The 20,421-nt window shown below is 43.3% G+C and overlaps 1 protein-coding gene across 4 annotated transcripts in view; it reads left to right on the forward strand.

Moving 5' to 3' along the window:
• LOC125769070 (BMP-binding endothelial regulator protein) overlaps positions 1 to 20,421 on the forward strand; it is a 66,874-nt gene that overhangs the window by 23,372 nt on the left and 23,081 nt on the right. For all 4 annotated transcript variants that reach the window (XM_049437497.1, XM_049437499.1, XM_049437498.1 and 1 more), the window contains 3 exons: positions 3,116 to 3,192; positions 17,988 to 18,087; positions 18,172 to 18,348. In XM_049437497.1, the coding sequence (XP_049293454.1) occupies positions 3,116 to 3,192; positions 17,988 to 18,087; positions 18,172 to 18,348 (354 nt within the window). The remainder of the gene's footprint in view (positions 1 to 3,115; positions 3,193 to 17,987; positions 18,088 to 18,171; positions 18,349 to 20,421) is intronic.

Consider the following 20,421-nt stretch of genomic DNA (forward strand, 5'->3'; position numbering starts at 1 on the left):
GGTGGATTTTTGTTGTTGTTGTCATCTGCTTCAGAAGATGTACTGTGAAACATGGCAATTAACGGAGGTGTTTCCCTGAGCTGGGAAGAGAGTCAGGCGATCGGACGTTGCGATAGTGCATGGTGTTGGTTGTACTATGATGATGTTGCACCCTTGCAGGATGGTGTCGCTCGATGCTTATCGGCCAACTATCTGTAGTATAGGAACTCTTTCCCCCTGTTCTTTACAATGGCAATACACGGCACAGACGGGTTAATGTGTCGCGGCGTATAACCGATGGCGTATGTCGGCATGACAGCACAGAGCTGTACAAAAAATCTGCACTTTGTACCTAACTTTACGTTGGTTGGGAAAGAAGAAGTTTGTTGCACCAGTATCACGATTTTCTGCTGATGATCGAAACGATGTACGTGTTATCGTGGTGTCCGATCGACGGTTAGCAGTGTGGTGTTTCGTTCATCTGGAGCTTCTTAACTTCCTCCCTAGGTGGCGCTGGTCGAATGGTGCCAAACTAGAGTAGAACCATGGGACTCGTGACAATAAACGTGACCATTGACACTTTCCCGGGGGCAAATACAAACTTCCGGCACGGGACCGTGTGTGGCAGCGCTTCCTTTAACCTTCGGGTGTGTAGAGTGTGGGAAAAGCAAGCGACGTTCTTAACGCCACCTCGAAAAAAAATAACCACACATTTAGAAGCTGTGGAAGCCATGTTCAAGAACGAGGTAGAAGAGGATGTAAATATTTGCCAAAATACCGCTGGCCGGCTTTTTTGTTGTTGCTGCTGCTGCTGCCTCTGCATTGATGGTTAGGTGACGCTGATGATGGTGACGGTGTGATGGCGTCGCATGTGAACACCATTTCCAAACGTCATCTCGTGAGTCATACCGCGTTGCGCGGTATTTCACGCGCCACGACTTGTTGTTGATGTTGTTTTGTATTGTTGTTACTATTTGCCACCCGATCTTCCCCCTGGTTTATCCGGTTGGGTGAAGGAAGGACGCAGTCGTCCACCCTCTCCTTCTTTCTTCCTCCCTCCCAACTGGGACAGAGCGTAAGGAATGGTTTTGTTTACTCCAAACCGCTTTGTACCGTACACCGGTACGGTGGAAGTTAGACGACGGATCGTCGGGTAAACAAGGCGCTATGTAGGTGTGTTATTGACATACGGCGACGTACCAACGCCGGATGGATGAAGAGTAGCTTCGGTTGGCGTCACCGGAACCGGAATCGAGCATCTTTCAGTTCATTCATTCATCCGCGCTGCACTTTGTTGCACGATGGACGGGCCGGGACGACCCGGGTATCCCTTATCAGCGTGTTCCGACTTCCGACCAGATATCAGATATCCCGTGCGCCCCGACCGAAGTGTGAATGGCAAATATGTGCACATGTTCGCAGGGTAAACTCTTTCACCCGTAGCGCAGATGCCTCCCCCGGGCGGGGAAGAGGATAATCTTGTTTGCCATCGCTATCGCTAAAGTTTCATACCCTCTTTTGGTGAATTTGTCGTGGCAAACGTAGACTCGATCGCAAACAGTACGGGATGGGAACCGTTTCCACCGGGTTTTTGCGGAAGATGTGACGAACGTTGTGACGTCAGTAGACAATAGGCAAACGGATAAAATGGTCCGTAGTGTTACGGGTAAACGTTCCCGCTCCTTCGACTCCATTGGTGTGGATCAACAACACAGAAGAGAGTATCATTATTTCGGGTGGTGAAATCAAATCCACTGACGTCCGCTTGATCCGTTCCGTTCAGACACTTGAAACTACCGTCCACGGAAAGTAAGGCAATACACAAATCATACAGTAACGGCGTGAACGTAGCATTCACTCCATGTAACGATCGTAAAACAAAAATCGCAAAATAAAAGAAGCTAAAATGAAAGAGAAAAAAAACCATAACGTCAGAAAGCTACGTCCACCTTCCCCCAAAAACGGAAACTAAACTCTGTATCACCAGGCTAAAAATAACTACCACGGAGAATTAAAAATAAATACATTTGATTTATTTTCGGAACCGAAATATCATCATCCGGACCAGGATTTGTGGAGGCAGGTGAACCCAACTTGCGCCCACCTTTATGGCGGAAGGTGGATATGGGTGTTGTGAAGCAAAAACCAAAGTAGAAAAAAAATAACAGAAACAAACTCATGACAGCCCGTCAGCGAAAAGTGTTGTGTGCTCCACAGCAAGAAGTTGACAAATGGTCCCAACACAACATCGCCCGGGGGATTGACCAGTGAATTTTTTTTGCCTCTTTTGCTTACCCGATCACTGTCTCTACTCCAGCTGAGTACCGTCTCTTCTTCTCCCGGCTACGGCCAACAGTACGTTTGATACATTTTCAAACCATTGGACGCACCTTGGCAAAACAAAAAGGTGATGATTTCATGGCAGGATAGGCTACCGATGCAAATCGATCGATGGGCTTAAAAACCTGCTAACTAAAACGCGAAACGGGTGCAGTGAGCTAGAATGGCGGTTCGTTTGAAGTTGTTCGTCTCTGAAGCTTAAGTACCTTCTGCGGGAGTTCCCCAAACAATACCAACACTATAGTGCCTTTTCACCAGGAAAGATTTTTTACTCCATTTCGATCAGTACTGTTAACTCCAATTGTAAGAAATGTGCAAACTGGTTGTAGCTATCAGCACACAGTAAAAAAAAGAAGAAGTTTGCTGCCGCCTGTTGACGTGCTAATGCGTGCGCCACCTTCGCTGTGTGTACGCATATTAGGCTTTTGTACGAAATGTTGTACATCACACTTTTTAACTAACTGACCGTAGCGAATGTTTGCCGAATTTGTGTCCTCATAATCACGGCATACAATGAAGCTCTAATTCTGGTAAATTCGTAAACATCGTAAAGTGAATTGTAGTGATAATTTACCGTTCGGCTTCTCGTTTGATGCTTTTGTTAAAACCGTTGTCCTACCTTCATGAATGGAGGCAAAGTTCGTTCATTAAAAAAAATGAAAACCTTCCGAGGCGTATGTTTATTGATTAAAGCAGTTTGGTTTTTTCCGTCCCCATCCTAAAGGTTGTTTATTGAGAGTTCAATTTTAAGGAAAGGTTTCGGCTAAATTTTTCGGTTTGTTCTTCTCGTTCACAGCTGGATATCAGGCACCGTGCACAAATGAGGGCGAGGAAGTTAGAATCAACATGCGCTGTTTCAAGTGTATCTGCAAGGTAAGTCTGGCCCAGAGCTTGATGCTCGCTTGATGTCTTTTTTTGCTTTTTTTTTGTCTTCTTCCGATTCGTTCCGGTCGATAGGGATTTCTTTGGTAATTTTTGGGCAAAGTCAAGTGGAAAACATTACTGTGGCTATTGTTTCTATCCTGCCGTGTTTTTATTAGCTTAAGGACAGCAGATCTTAAGCAGTGGGACAGGTAAAAGAAAAAAAAGGACTCTACTCACGACGGATGTGCCAAAGGACGATTGTTTACTGACGCCAGCACCCGCTGGTAGTCATTTTGAGGGGTTTTTCCTGCGAACGGCGCCAGCAGCCGTTAATGATGAGCCAGTTTGTGGTCCTTCCTAAGATCTCGGTTTTTTCCATTCATTGATAACGCATTCATGTGTGGAAGATGCACAAAAATCCTCGTGGCGTTTGTCCGTTGTTGTCCATACCTGCTACCTGCTGCTGATGTCCAAGGGTGAGGTCCAAGGGTTGACCGATCGAACAACCCTCCCTGCCAGTGCGGTAACGTTTTGGTTCGGGTTGTTGATTTTGTTTGTTCGGGTTTCTCTTCCTTCTCACAAAACCAATGTTTATCACGGCACACCGTTCAAACGATCGAATTGAGGATCTACCGAACCATGGTCCACACTCCATAGATTGGGCGCCATCTACCTTTCCTTTATATTGGTTGGCATCGTGGAAATGCGTTGTGTCCCTACACGTTAGGGTTCTTCGGGACCCTCCACAGTGGCATTCTGGTATGCTTTTCTCAAGTCGGTGTCGGCTTCTTATTGACAAATGAAAATGAAGACAAAGCGACAGGTACTAACGACAAACACAAGAGCGACACATACCGAAGCATCCGTAGGTAAACGGTAAACAATACCAGACGTGGAAGACAGAAGCAACAACATCAACCAAACCAACTGGATGGTATTAACTTTTTCCTTTTGCCACTTGTGTCGAACAAATAACCTAAATGAAAAGCTAACATACATACTGGGCGGTAGCGAAGGTGCGTCGGTCTCTTTCCGCTTTGGGAATACGTTGTTGATCTTGGCAAAACCCCTTTACCGGCGAGACGATGAACTGCGTCGCTTGATGGTCGAAAAAAAAAGGATCGAACTGGCGCTAGGGTATATCTAGACAGCTCGGGGTAAGATCTTCGTTGGAGTTTTTCTTCAGAGTTAATTGTGATAATCCATAATTAGCAAATGTTGCAATTAAAATGCTTTTTTTAAAATAAAATTTAACCAGCGATCATTTTAAAATAGAAGAGACCATATTACAAATGTTGAAAAAATATGAAGTTTTCTGCATATTTCATTTCAATTGGTCGAGCATACAGACCTTTCCTTTTTATTCCAGTTATGTAAATTAAAAAATAAAAAAATAATGAACAATATTTGCTAATGAAACTCTCCGCAAGCTAGATTTAAATGTTTTGGTGGGATCCATTACTAGTAGTCTACTATGAGCCATTGAAAATCTTTACGGTTGTATCTACTTAGATAGTTAGCTTAAAGCACGAACTTTCCCACACACTTTGCATTGAAAAGATGCATACAATTTTAAATTCAAATGATTTATGACTTCTGGACAAAACATACGAGTTTGAAGCGCTCAGTCACATGAGGTAGGTGCTGCAATAACCTTCTCAACTATCACATCTAGGGAAACCATTCGAGTCTCTGAGCGTAACTATCCGGTTCGTCTTTTGTGTGTGTGCGCACGTTTGTATTTAGTTATGTCTCGGCAAATTCTTGATCGGAAATCAAGCATAAAAAAATCTTCTTCCAACCACTACTCCTCCTCTTCCGACCGTCCTCGTGAACCGAGTTGCTGAACAGTTTCATGGACGACACGTATGTTTTTTGCTACAAGAGCCAGATCGTGTGTTACGTTCGGTAGCTCTATCTTGATCTCGGTGGGTGCAGAGAATACTCTGCGTCCACTGTAGTCCAGCTCATGCTCAGCATAAACCGCCTGCCGCGAGAGCATCAGCTGGCCCGCACGATAACCACCGAAGAAATGGCGAAATGATCTTGGCTTGCCACTGGCTACACCGGTGCCGGTTAGATCATGTGACTAACGATCGACGATCGACGGAGTTGTCCCGGGCGTGTTTCGCCAGCTGTTCCAACCAGATGCGAGGGTGAATCGAGGATAGAACGTTCTTTTATCGCATCCCCTCCCGAACACGCTCGCTTCTTCGCACCCGCTCTTTGTGTCTCTCGTCCCACCAAAACGGGGAGGGAATTAAAATCTTTGCATACATTAAACACAATATTAGTATTCATCGGATGGAATGTTCCGCGTGCGTGCCATGATTCGTCTCGTTCCGGCGGCGATTTTTCCTTCCCTGCCCAAATCTTGCCTATCTTACTTCCTGCTCCGGGGTCCGTTCGTCACTCGCCACATCTTATGTGTGGCCGTCTTTGGTGTAGGAGCGTACGGTTTTATTCCACGTAGAAGCCGGATTTTGCGAGGGAGCTAACGATTCGTTTGGTCGTACCAAACATTGTTAACATACGTGTGCGCGAGTATGTTGGCTGTTGGTGTTTTTTTTTCTGAAAAAGAACCCAAAGAATGCTGCCCGGCCGTAGTACTTTAGTATGCTCGGTTGCGAATGTGTATTTGTAACTGACATCGTGGAAAGTATACTGTCCGCCCAAGGGGTTTTACAAACGGGAATTAAGCCGTCGTGCGTGTTGAGTAGGTTTGCCGCGCATGTAGAAAGATGTTTCACTAGATGATCGTTAAGGACCAAAATGTTTAGCTTGTGTGTGTATGTGTCTGTAAGAACGTGAAAGAGCAAAGCAGGAGAAGTACCAAGTAGTGGTGTGATAGTGTCAAGGGGATTGAGCGATGGGATGAAAACATCCGCGATCCACCTGCGATTCCGAACAGTTCGACCATGTGTTGCTCTTGAAAATACTCTACACGCGCAAAGGCACAGGTGTCGTGTTGGTTGTTTTTTTGCTCTCTCTCTTTCTTCTTTTTTGTTTCTCTTCCCCTATCTTCTTCTTTTCCCGCTTCGTCTAAAGAGAAGCGCGCCGGCATGCAGATGACGATCGTTACGGATAGGTTTTATTTATTTATTTATGTTTATTCGGGTTTTGGAATTGTTTCGAATCACGCTCGAATCTGCCACCCCCGGAGTGGGCTGGTATTTTACCATCCGCGCTACCAGTGTTGTGTTGTGCGAATATCGCCTGGCAACACTGGAAACTCACACGCGCATGTCACAGAAAAAGAGGTTAGCATTTGGCGAAGGAAATTCATTCTCTGCTTGGCAAACAGGGCCCGTGAATCTGATCCTATAAAGCCGGTTCAACGTTTACGATCGCTTTCGGGGCTTTTCGCACCGAAACGCATCTCGGGTGACAGCCGTCTGGTTGGTCACATCTTCACGTTTATCGTCCGTGCGGATCGAAAAAATGCAAACCAGGATGCTGGTGCTAACCGTAATCGAATAATCCGCAAATTAGCGATGTCCACCCGATGTGCCCCAGCGAATTGTCTTGTGATGATAATGCAATGGTTCGATGCGATAAAGATCAGTCTGCGGTGAGGTTTCTGTGTCCTCCCGTATCGTGGAATGCGTCTCCACCGAGTGTCCGAGGGAGTGGGATGGGAAGAGATGGAAAAAGGGGGCCGGTGGGGAAGAAACATAACAAAAAATGCAAAAAAAAAAATCATGATAAACATAGGTCGAATCTGCGAACAGGTGCGCTCGGAAACTCTACCACACGCGTGTGTGTGTGTGTGTCTGGCGAAGAGAAAGGTTTTGCCCTCAGTTAGTAGACGCTTTCGTAGATGAAACAAGATGAAGAGCGAAAAGAGCGAAAAAAATAGAGGGTAAGCGAAAAGAAAAAAGGAAACAAAACGAATCGGTCCGAACGAGACGCTGTGATGCGGTAAGCCGTGCGGTAGAGTGAAGAGGCCGATTTTACGACACGGCTCGTACACGTATTGACTGCCATGGTCCGGGGTTCGCCTGGAGTCAACATGTTAAGGTCCCCCAAACCACACGTTGCACATGTGCCTGCAAAGAGAGAAAAACCGGTCCATAAATACGAGGCACATAACTGCAAGGGCAGGAAGCACAGGTGAGGTTGAGGTGGGTGAGAAGAAGCAAAAAGGAGAAACACATAAAAATATGGCCGAGTGTTATTATACAATGAACAAGGTCGATAAAGGCCGTTCGCGCACTCACTGCCATGCCATTCCATCGTTTGGGGTTGTGTTTTTTTTTGCTTCTTCTCTTGTGCAGGTTGTTTTTTTCTCCAAGGGGGAGAAAATAAACCCCCCATTTTCTCCGGTGGAAGAGGGGGAGGCTGTAAGTGGGATGGGTGGTGGTGGTGGTGGTGCACATGCGAAAGGCATGCGTGATTTCCTGCTCGTTTCTTCTTCTGATAGGTGAAGCAATGATTTGATGATAAAAGGAGGGGGGGGGGGGGGGGGGGGGGATGGGAAGTATGAGGGTCGTTCAAGCCCATCTCGCTTTCATCTCGTACAAGTTTTATATCAGATGGTACGAACCAATCCCTGTTTGCATCTTAGCAAAAGTGCGGTTCGATGGCTGCATCTGCACGCTCTAGCTAAAGGTTGTACCATTGCCTCATAGCGGTAATTTTGCACATTAAAAACGGCAAAAACAGTTTAGTGGCAATTGAAGATTGCAAATGGGGCGATTTAGCTTATGGTTGGATAAAGATGTTGTGATTGGTATGCATTACTTAAACGTCATCCTTCTCATTACCGTCCCTGGGTCGGCAGGGTTGTACAAGGTTTCGCATCGATTATGCTAAAGTTACGATCGGTGTAGCAAACACGTTTCTTATGGTTTGTTTGTTTTGTTTTGTTTATTTGTTTTTCGTTCGTCCGGCACACGAAACTGTAACTTCACCGTATGCCACATTTTTCATACACCCGCTGTCAGCTTCCATTTTACAGCGGCACCTGTGCCGCACCATTCCGTTTTGGGGGCCACTGCTCCAAACATCTGTATTGCATGTTTCCCATTCCCGTTTCTACTTTACCTCTTTCGTTCTTGTCCATCCCCCCCATCCTCCCTTTCCACGGGGGTCCCACAACAAGTGGGAATGGATCACTTTTTCCATACCTTTCATCCCCGATCGGGCATTTATGTTGTTTGGGTCAAAGCTTGCCGAGATACGCGGCACCGAGAATGTGGGTCATCGAAATTTGGTTTCCCTTCGGGTTTTTGGTTGGGTTTTTGTTTTGGTTGTGTGTGTTGTTGTTGTTTTTTTTTTTGCATACCGCGGTTTTTATCACTCTGCTTCTCTTCCTTTCCGTACGCGAACGACATGAAGGTTGTTGCGGGCCGGTTATATTTGCTCACTGATAAGTGAGGGCAACATTCCATTTCACTACGAAGTAAGTACTGCGGAACCTGACTCGTTAAATCTCGGCATGATGGTGTGTTTTGATCGCTTTCCTTTCATTGTGTGCTGGGTGTAGTAACATTTTATTAATCAATCCATGTTTTGTTGTTATTGAGAATTAAAGTTCAGTATCATTCGGTTGAAATATTTACGCTAGTGTAATGAATAGATCGAAATGTTCGCTTCGTCCTTGACTATGGTGATCTTAACCTACTTATATTAAAAAAAAACTTTAACCGCAATAAAATTCAAAGAATACAATTCTTTACTCATTTACATATCATTTTTGCTCCACTGAAGTTTTGGACCCAATTTCGAGTAAATGAACAACCTTACGTCCTTTCCATTCGGATACACAAACATTCCAAAAGCTCGGTCGGTTTTCAGCTCACCATCAACTTTGTGTTTGCTCTCATTGTGCGCCTTACGTGTTTTCTTCGATTACGGTTTTCACATAAGCTTAGCTTACCAAACCGTACTTTCAAGATATCTCTCCAACTGCCAGAGCTACCAAAATGTCACCATTCAATGCGTACCGATCGTAAGATGATGGAGGCTCCTCGAACATTCACGTACGAACACACGGTTCCTCAGTGTGGGACGGGAAGCAGAAAAGGGGAGCGGTAAAGCAGCAGGACGATCACAACGGCCGGTCAGCCGAAGCAGTTTATGCTATGGGGATATGTATGATGCATATACCCCGAAAACGGCGGCCTTCGAGACGAACGGCCCGACGTAACGATTAATGATTGACGTTGATGAATATTGTATGAAAAATAAATAATTTTTCGTAGAAAGTCATTTGCATATCATGATTTCAGCAGCCCAACGAGTTATTTCTCGCTGTCGCTGAAAGAGAGCGAACAACTGGATGGAGATGGAAGGGGTACGGGAAATGGGTCGGAATGGAACCAAAGGGTAGACAGCATAAATACAAACACATGCAAACAAAACCGCCACATATGTGAATAGAGATGGAGATCAGTGAGAGGAGCAGAAAAGAAAAGAAAAAAGAAACCGATCTTTGCAAGGACAAAATAGGTAGTGCTGTGTATGCTCCAAGTTTGATGAAGCTTCGTCTCGGGGCCTTTTCAAGATCCGGTCTCGGTCTAGCCGGCTTTAAGTCCCGGCCTTGCCATGGTTATTCGTGATGGAGCAGTTAGCTGGGGTTTGCGAGGGAAAAAGACGATAGACGATATACAAGATACCACTGCAATACAGCTGATTGGCAGACCGTATGTGTGTGTTTTTAAGGCAAAACAGTGTATTGAAGCAGTATTTATAGCAGCTCTTTGCAGGAACTTTCCTTTTCTGCTATGTAACGTACCGTTTCCGGAGGGCTTCCGGGCAGTTCCGGTGTGGTGGATGGAATTTTGATTTTTGCTTGTTCTAATGATATGATAGCGTTAGGATAGTTGATGTTAAACGCTTGAAGTCGTCACCATATTTGATGGCAGCGATTTTCTCCGGATAAGATGAGGAAAGTCTCGAATATCCGCAAATGATTAAATAATTCATATTTCACAGAGCAATTTAATCTGTTTCGCTCTTTTTTCTGCTGTACACGCCTGTCGCCCCAACCCAGCAGCCGAAGGCGGTAATTCCAATCATTCGATCAATCCTATTATTATTAAATGGTTATTCCCGACGCCGTGGCGATCGCTTTGCTGGAAGCACACCTTCGATGTGAAATGCCAGCACCCTTATAAAATTACGAGACACTTTAGTGGTCCATCATTGGCACCTGCAATTTAGCCACCACCAGCACTAACCATTCAAGCCCATTACCAAGGTGTGTGTGTAGCTGGTGGAGGCCTGAGCCGACGAATTGTTGTTGGGGCGTTTCTTTTTGTTGTTATTCTGCTGCGCTTTAATCATAATTAAATTGTCCGCAGAGAAATGGCGCACACCGCTCTTGACCTGACATTTAGCTTCGGTGCAGTCGCTTCGAGAGACTTGATTACGTTGAAAACGGTGGTGACGCGGATGCTGGTTCCAGGGTGAAGGGGGAGAGAGAGAGGGAGTAAATGCCGCAGGTGGAGTAGAAATCCACCCCCGGTGGAATATGAGACAGTGGACGCGAACGTACGAGCCGGGAAAAGAATGCCACAGACGTCAGGCTAGACGTCTGGTGCCGCTCTTGAAACGACCCGGTACGCCGACAAATGGATTCCGTGCGGCATTGTCACTTACTGGGGGTGGGTTTTTTTGTGCAGCAGGTGGCGAAGAGGTGGTGGTGAAGTAGTATTGGAGCAGTGCAGCATGCAGATACGGTTGCATTCGGTTGCATTGCCACACTGATTGCAAACTGACGGAAGCGGCATTGGCGTCACGTTTGGCGGTAGTTGATATTGTGCAGGTGTTGGTGCATATATGCGTCGCGTTTCAATCAGGAAATGGAAATCGTTTGGTTGGTTTTGAAAATTAAATTTTGAAAAGCTACTTGAAAAAAGTTTAAACACAAATTTAAAATTTCACGAAAATAGATTTATTTTTATAGAAATGATCAAAAGAAAAAGATTAAAAATGTGATCATTTTTTCATGAGAAGTTATAAAAATATTTAGTTAGTTCTGTAAATAGATTTAATGCGTTATGACTATAACAAACTTATCTGAAATACGTATTTTACGTTTATGTTAATATTTAAATAAAATTGTATTATTCATATTAAATATAATTTTTTTAAATATTCAAATTTTCCGGTCTTGTAGTGGAGGCGCATGGTACATTTCAAAAATATAACGAAACCAACTTTTTCGCACGTCTGTATGTTCACAATAATTCGATTTCCCTTTTGGAGCAAGTGTTTAATAAAAGTGTCGCATAACAAAAAATCTCAATCGCAAAATGGACGACAACTCCTTCGAACAATCGCCTTTTGGGACTATTAAATTGACAGACTTGAAACTGGCAAAACCCAGTTTCCGGTCGCAAAAAGGAAAAGAAAAACACTTCCGAAGAAGGACATTCCGGCAAGCAGGCCGGATGCCCAGTTCGGACCGGAAGCGTACAGTCCAGAGGTACGGTTCAGCATAAATCATGCGCCCCATCTGGGTCAATGCTCAGCGGAGCGCATCGGGATGGAACGGACGGCTACTGCTGTTGCTCACGGTGGCCTCGATGGTCACGCCGGTTTGGATGGGTTGATATGTTGATGCACTCACTGCGGCATTGCACTTTTTCGCTGCCTTGAGCTGCAGCGTGAAACGGGAAAATAACCCCTCCTCCCATCCCGAGAGGATGAATAAAGTGGAGTCCCAAACGATTGGTTTGTAGATTCTTGGGGTGGGTTTGTTCGGTCTACTTTCTCATGGGGAGCGTGTGTGTGTGTGTCTTGTTAAGTGAGAACCCGAAGGACAAAAGCTCCCGCTGGAACATGAGGCACCATTCTTGGGTAAAATTTAAATCCATTTTACAGCACATAAATAACGTTTTCGCCCGCATTAGACGACCCGTCCCGATGGAGGACGTTTCCTCGAAACGGTAGTAAAGTGTTCCCCGAAAGCACACACACCAGAAAGCTTTGGTGAGATACGGGGTTTTTTTTCAAGAGCAAAACACTTAACGTGGGAAACATTCGTTTGCCCGAGCGTCCTGCAGTGTTCATCTTCTGGCGCTTGTCCCGGACTAGTAAAACCTTTACTCAGAAATCCTTTTAAGTGAATCCTTTTGTTATGGAAGGCACAAAAAACAACAACAGCAAGTTTCTAAGAATGGAGAATAATATATACGTGGGTATGTGTTATGCTTTTTTTCGTTCAATATTTACGACAACATTAAGTGTATTTATCGTAAAATAGTACGATATTTCGTTGTATCGTTTTGTGTCTACTTCGCAGAACGAGACGCACAGAATTTGCTTAGCAAGAAAGCAGATTGAGGCAGATAAATTGATCGACAATTTATCTTCCATTTGGTGTTTGCCAACAAGGTTAAATAAGTAATAACGTTGTCGTTTTAGTTTGGCAGAAAGATGAATTATAGCATCGTTTAGCAGTGGTGCAAATATTTTAGCATGCGGTACGGTGCCCTTACCATTTCATACCAGCTAGATTAACATTATTTGTGCAAAGTGGAAATTGAATTGCACATCGTCAAATGTCGCTTTTAATCAATAAACGTTTGATGGTAATGAATATTCTATCGGTTTGGTTCGGTGTCGATTTTGTCGTTTTTCTCTCATTGTAACTTTGAAAAAAAATCAAAGCCTGGCGCCTGGCAAAACGATGTGCACATGGTGGACGTGGTTGCAATGTTGCATTTGATTGCCCGCAGATGAGTTACGTGAGTGAGGTGTATAATTTGTATTTCTGTTACTCCTCAAGACCTTCTCTTTCCTTTTTTCCCTCTCTTATCCACATTTAACAACGCCTGTCCATATCGTTTCCATCCTTTCCGCTTCAAGTCCACGGCGTTCTGGATTCGCTTTGGGTTGAAAATGGCTCACGCTTTCGGTAGTTACTTTCGAGGAACGTGCGATCAATTAACATATTTAATTCCATGGATGTCAATCAAACTGTTTGCTGGAATGTGTGCGTGAAGCGGTTAAGTTTGTTAATAAAGTATTGTGGCAGCAGAATTAGTTCGTTTACTGCAATCAAGTGCAAGTTTGTTTTTTCGTATGTAGCTACTTTAGTGAAATGAGTTTGACAAGGCACAAATCAAGTTTCTGTACCGAATAAATGTCTTGTGTTATTGTTTAAGGATGAATAATGAAAATTTAAGTTTGATTTGAAGAGATTGCCCAAATTATTTTGCACGAAATAGGTATTTATTAAAAAAATATTTTTTGTAAGCATTCGTTATACCACAGAGTAATTCGCTACCAAATTACTCATGAAAAAATGTTTAATATTTGGCATACAAATGAGCTGCATTTTGTACGCCTAATTTTACAAAAATTATTCAGTATAAAGTTTTTCTTTAAAAGTTCATCGAATATTTTATTTACCTCTTCATGGTTTTATGTCAGAGACTGTAATCTCACAGATCTAAAGGCACATATCTAAAATAATCATATTATGATAACTAATTCAATCGTTTTTTCCCCCTTTTTCTTTAACGGACAATTCAATTGAAAAATATAAAAACATTTTTTTCATATTTTCGATTTAAACAAAATAAAATAAACAACAAGTGATTTTATAGGTTACACCGATAACAGCAAAATAAAAACATTGCAATATTAGCGCGTCCCATTCCGTACAGATTATGAATTTCCTTTCGTATTTCTACTCCGTGTGTGTTAGAGGTATAGTGTTACGGCTTGGCGCCACCCGCACACTTAAGCTTCCCATATTGGCAAGCAAAGAGCAGCAAACGATGGTAAGAAGGGAGACAAATGGTTGATCAACGAGCTGTATTTAACGCGCACCCCTCGCAACACGTCTAGAACTCACGATTGTTTCATGCAGGGGCGTCATTGAAGGGTCCCCACAAAATCAAGGTTAAGGGGGTGGGGTGAAAGGGTGGATTTTGGTGGAGGAAGGTAACGGTGTAGTTCCATTTTTAATGCAGCGCTGTAATAACCATGGCTGATGCTGCATCGACGATTGCCCGCATGTTCCATTTTGCCGAGTGATAGTGATTGGAATGATCGTAATGCATTTTGCTTCAGCTCCTGTCACTAATCTCCAGCGTGTGTGTTTAGTTTTATTTTTGTTCCATTTTTTTTTGTAATATACCCCACGTTGTAATGAGATGGCAAAGATAGCAATCCAGTCGGAATGGGTTGGAACAAGTACTTAGCTCTCTTCCATCACCCTATCTACCCCATACATATCTGATCAACGCCGATATATGATCTGCATCGGAATGACGCTAATGTACAGTTTCCGCGCGCAAAACGGCGACGACACGATTAGTTTCGCACGGTAGCACCACGTTCCATCGCGAACCGGCGTCAAACGCATGTGAATGTGTCTGTATGTGTGTGTGTGTGTGGGAGTACGTTTGCAAGGAAGGGGCACGGTTTGCCAATCTTTCGCACCGCACTAGGTATGTCTGTCATGCTCGTCACCTACAGCAACGGTGTGACGGTGACTATGGTGACGGTAGTGACGACGAACTTCTTCTACCGGGGCCGGGCCCGTTGACGACGATGAAACGTTGATAATATTATTAATGGGCGCGATATAGAAACGGGCGATGGGGTAATTTTGGGAAGGTAGAGAGAGAGGAAGGTTACATTGAAACCTCCCGTCCCACCTTCCCCTCCTGCTACCATCTCCGATGCTGTTGACGATAATGATAATGATGATGTTATTGATGCGAACGATGATCATCATCCTGTTGCGGTTGTGTTGTCCGGTTGACGATCATGCCGATGCTGATGATGATGATGATGATGATGATATACATGTACGATTAAGCGCAGCTTAAAGTGACGGCTTAATAGGTACCCCGCAATGGCGCTTGGTACGCCGACATGGCGTCCCGTAATGGCTCGAAGGGGGTGTTGGTTCCTTTTTCCGTTCGGATTAGGTTGCAACCCCATGCAAGTAAAGGTGTACATTTTTTTGCTATTTTGGTTTTGCATTAAAACAAGAACAACAGTGCACCACTTAAGCAGCAACAGCGATGTTTGCAATTAAAATCGCTCGTAATTGCTTCTACCGGTAGCTAATCATAACGGTTGCAAGTAGATGAATCGCAACAAGGCAAGGAAGACGAAGAAGAAAAAAAGCACAACAATTTAATATAAATTACTAAACACGTACGATTGCGTGCGGGCGTTGTTTTGATTCTCATAAATTTTGCAATTACAAGAAAATTAAACACTTGATTGCGGTCTTTGGGTACACAACCCTCGATCGGTGATCGATAATGGTTGAAAAAGGGCTGATTGCTTGCTTGTGATTAGTAAATTAAGCTTCACTTCGAAGCTTCTTTAATCCAAACATTCGCTGATGAGTTTATTGTACATTCTTTTCTTGGAGTAATTGATTTCATTAAGAGCTTCATGCACTTCTAACATACGTTGTCCGGCTTGTTTTTCTTCTCTGCCATCCATTTTGGAATTGATCTAACCTTCTCCCTAACTACAGCTCACCATTCTCGGATTACGCTGCATGCATAATGACCCACCCCACCCGGTTTTGCAAATGTAACGCATGATAACGCACACACCAACCCAGCAGGGGATAGCAAAAATGGCGCCACAAATTTACGCACACTTTTTCACAGCCATTGTCTCGGGGTTTTTTTTTTATTTCTTCCCGGCACTATCATGCTCGGATAGTGCAGAAAATAATGCTATTGAAGTTTGAATGAGAAAGGCAAGAAAAAAAGCAAACACTTCAACTGACGATGGTCAAGTTTAGCCTGCGAAACCGGTTCCGATCGGTCTTATCAGTATAAATGAAGCAGCGCACATTATGCGTTCGTACAAAGAAACTTCCGATTCTCGATTTGCGTGGTTTGCGTTTGGATAAGGCGTTGCTTTGCACTGACTTATTTAAGGACAAGCAGCCGCTTTTATGGTTCATTATCACCAGTGCCAGCACGCGCTTAGCGGTCAAGAACCAAAGTCAAGAGTGTTATGCTACGTTAGCATCATTCCTTTCATTTCTGCGATGCGTTTGAATTTTCGCTTCTCTGGCATCAATTCACTTACATATATGTTTAGCTTGCTAGTTATAATCGTGGGAGCATCAGGCTAAAATTCGTTACATTTAGTTTGAATTTCGATAGCGAAAATGTGCGTGCTGAGAATACAAACAAATAACAAACTACATAAAAATCTATCCAAAACCCCTTTTTTATGGGTGTTCTGGACGATTAAAGAGACGAAACCGTATCGGGGTTCATTGAAGTTGAAATAATAGAGCAAAGAGAATGAAACAAAAAGCGACCGAATGGTAAGAATGAAGAAGTAACCTATCCCAATGCTAAACAGTACCGCTTGTGCGGGATGCGAAAAATTTTCCGGCCGCCCAGCGACAGTTTGGTCCATTGTGGCGTCGGCCAGTTTTCGGTGCAAAAGTGTTTCACAATTACAATCACAAAATGCGTTTGCGGAATGTCAATGGTGGCGTGTGGGAATGGTTTTGCCTGGGCGGGAAGGATTTTATTACCCTTTTGGCGACGCTCTTTTTTTGACCAAATGCGCCTTCAAACGCTAGCGTGCCGACTGTAGCAGGAAAATGTGTGGTAAAAAACTCCCCTTTGGGGTTTGAGGTTTTGTTTTAAATTTATAAAATTTTAAATTGAGTTTTGGAGTATTCCGTAACGAATTAAAGCTTAAATTCAATTTGGTATAAATAATAAAATCAAAATAAGGGATGGTTTGCATTTATTCAAAATTCACTGGTTTAAACTTCTACCACAGTGATGAACGGCTCAATGATGTGGAAAGCAGTCGTAAAACAATCGTCAAGCGGCAAATTCAATTAATTGTTTTACAGCTAAAAGTGAGCGTGCAAATTTCCCGGCTGGAACATTGAATTGATTTCCATCGCTTAAAAAATGTTTCATGTCATCAATACAATTGTGTTAATCTTTTACTTTGCATAATTAATGGAAATAAATGCAAATAGCACATAAAAAAACACAAAAACAAACGTGATAAAACTGAACAAGGCAGCAATGTGTGGATGTGGAAAAATTGTAATCAAATATAAACTTTTGTTTGTTGTTTTCTTTTCCATTTCCACAAACAGAAATAAATATGAAAGTAAAATAGATTTAAAACAATTCACTTTACAGCGCATTACTTCCGTCGCATGTAACGCCGAGCGGCAACGAAATGGTTGATTTACGAAGCTGTAATCATGATCACGTCCAATTGATTACACAGTGCACCATTGCTGAAGCGGAATCGTCCATTTTAACCGGAAACGCCATCTGTCTTATGTAAAAAGAAAAGTTTCGTCCGTACGTACACCATCTTGTCGGTTTAGCTTTGACCTAGCTTCCCGGTTTGAAAGTGTGCCAATGTTCCATCGCTCCTAAACTAACGCGACACAGCCAACATAAAGCCGTTTCGATTCCAGCGACATGTGAAAGGAAATGCACTTGCATATGATCAGATTTCTGTTGACTGGTGGTCCAATTTTCATGGCACTGCTACAAGCGTTTTGTAGCTTTTGTAATATCGCCCAGTAGCATCTAGCGACGCCGTGTCCCATGGAAGCGTTGTTACTGCAAGCTGTCGCCAGTAATAAAATTGTAGTGCGAAACTACGCAATGTTTCGTTTTGCGTAAAGGACAATTGGAAAAATGTTGAAGTGGAGTGTTTTCAAGTATAGTGAGTGGAAAGGGTTGTTTCCTTTTTATGTAGTTGATTTGTTGTAATATCAAACAGTCATTTTAACACTTTGTTTACGTTCCTTTTCATGATTACTAAATTTCCTTTTTTGATTTATTTTATTATTCTCACCCTCCCTACAGAATGGTTTCGTGGAGTGTGAAAAGGAAAGCTGCCCAGCGGTAGATGATTGTTACTTCTACAAAAAGAAAGGTCCCGACGAATGTTGCGACAAGTGTATTGGTAAGTATAAGCGATAGCCCTCCAAAAAACCCACCAAATTGAGTGCCTTTAATTTTTTTTTTTTTGGTTTCACTCCACCGACAGGATGTTTATACGAAGGTCGCCATATCGACAGTGGTACCGAGTGGACCGATCCGGAAGATCCCTGCATGCATTACAAATGCGTTTCCGGTGTGGTAACGCGCTCGGAGATGAAATGTTACGCCCCATGTTCGGATCCCAGCCCACCCCGAAAAGGCCAGTGCTGTCCGACGTGTTTAGGTGAGTTGCAAATTTCCTTCCATTTTTTTTTTGTTTTTGGTACGTTTTTCACACTTTCACGCTCCAGCTGCGCCACGCAAGGTCAGAAGCTGATGAGTTTGGTTGGAACGTTTTCGGCCATGGGCGGGTATGTGCGATTGTACGAATCAATTTTCATCCCCGTTGGGTGGTCAAGTGCGCACTCGTTAACCAGCTCATCCAATCTGTCCGTGACTGGTTGCCGCGAGCATCATTATAATCGTATTAGTTGAGTTGGGGTTTTTTTCGGTACGGCTAAGGTTGGCCGATTTGGATTCACCTGGATACACTCGGCAGGGATGCGTGTACGCAATGTCCAGCTGTGCGGTGGTGAGAACGATAATAAGCGTACGCAAGCGCCACCGGAACGTTTGAACGATGAGCAAGCCACGATGGGAAAACGTTCAAAGTTCTTAGTGTGTTTTTTTTTTACTTACGGGTCGGCGTTGACTGACGACTCTGAGGAAAAAACCCAATCGAAACGTGAAGAAAGTATGGCTGGGAATTCTTGATAAAAATAACGTAAAAGCATTAGTTAAAAAAAGGGTTTAAATGGAATTCTTTCCACCACTCACCTGCCATAGAACCCCGAAACACCTGGCAAAAGGCGTCTAAAGACACTAATTCTATCGAATGTCTTTTGCTCTTAATGGTTAAGGTCTTCTACTGGAAACGTTCTGGAATGCTTGGGGTAAGCTTTCTCGAAATGGGAATCCTTCGTTCCCGTCACGAGTTGATGATTTATTAACCAATCCGGCCGTAATCAGGCTGTGTCCCTTTTTTTGTCCCCCGCTCTTGGGACGTTGGACGATCCATCCATCCGCCCGAACTGTTCCAGTTGGGAAGCTCACGGATCGTTTGATGATTGATGTACCCTGGCTACCCTTCCCTTTCGAATGAGACAGTACAGGGTGTATCATATACTGGCATTGGTTTAGTTTTATATTTTGGAAACCCTTTGCTACTTTTTAAGTCTGCTTTAAAAAAAACATTTTTTTTTTGATATTTTTTGTTAATCATTACAATCCCCAGATGTTACAAACAAATCAAACATTTTTTTATATTTTAATTTTGATTTTGATCTACTGATCACATAAATGAAACTAAATGTGTTGACTCTCCACGAATTCTGACCTTACGGCAATCAATATTTCCATACTGCTTTTGCTACAGTGAAGTATGTATATTTCAATTAGCGATTGTTTAAAAATCCTATGATAATAATGTTGAAACTAAAAAAGCCGGGATAACTGTCGTGGAAGGTGAATTCTGGTCACGATACTTAATTCTCAAGTTTTTCCCAGAGGTGTGGCAAGTCACCATCATATTGTAACTCTTAACAATAATAGCCTATTACCTGATTGTTTTAGGTGTATTCAGGAAGTCGAAATATTCTTATTTTGATGATCAGCACGACCTAATAAATCCGAGATCCAGGGCTCAAGTCCATCCTTTGTGACATGTTGTACATGCATAAATTATGTTTCAATCGTTTCTATGGAAAATATTACCAATTATCAAACAATTCAAATATATCCCGAACACCTTGTAAGATTCATGGTAAAAATTCTACTAAATTAACGTTTTTAAAGCAGCTAAAATCTATTCCACAACAAAGGTTACTACTACGCGATACACCCTGTAGTTGGGATGGCATTTTAGTCTGAAACGATCGGTATGAAGGTATAATCCCACCCGAGAAGACGGCTTTCGATTTTATGACCTAGGTAGACTTGTTGGCATGCAAAACATTCTCGGCGGACCCGTTCGTTTCGAAGAAGATTTATGAAGCGGCAAACCGATCTTCCTATCTGGTGAAATTAGCAAACAAACTACTCACCCATTCGGTTCTCATGGTTGCAATCGTACCGCTGAAATGTGCCAGTGCTGGCGGTGGTTCGGGTATGTCTAAGGTCGCGCACCCTAGAGCAACTTCCGCCATTACGAGCCGCGACCCGAGCCCGGTCCCCGGTGAAAGAGAACGCGGTATCGCATTAGTGCACAATATTTGTATTTTTTGTTGATAATTTTTACGAACATTTACCGCACACGTTG

Source organism: Anopheles funestus, chromosome 3RL, assembly GCF_943734845.2.
Source record: "Anopheles funestus chromosome 3RL, idAnoFuneDA-416_04, whole genome shotgun sequence".
In the NCBI taxonomy this organism is placed as follows: Eukaryota; Metazoa; Arthropoda; class Insecta; order Diptera; family Culicidae; genus Anopheles; species Anopheles funestus.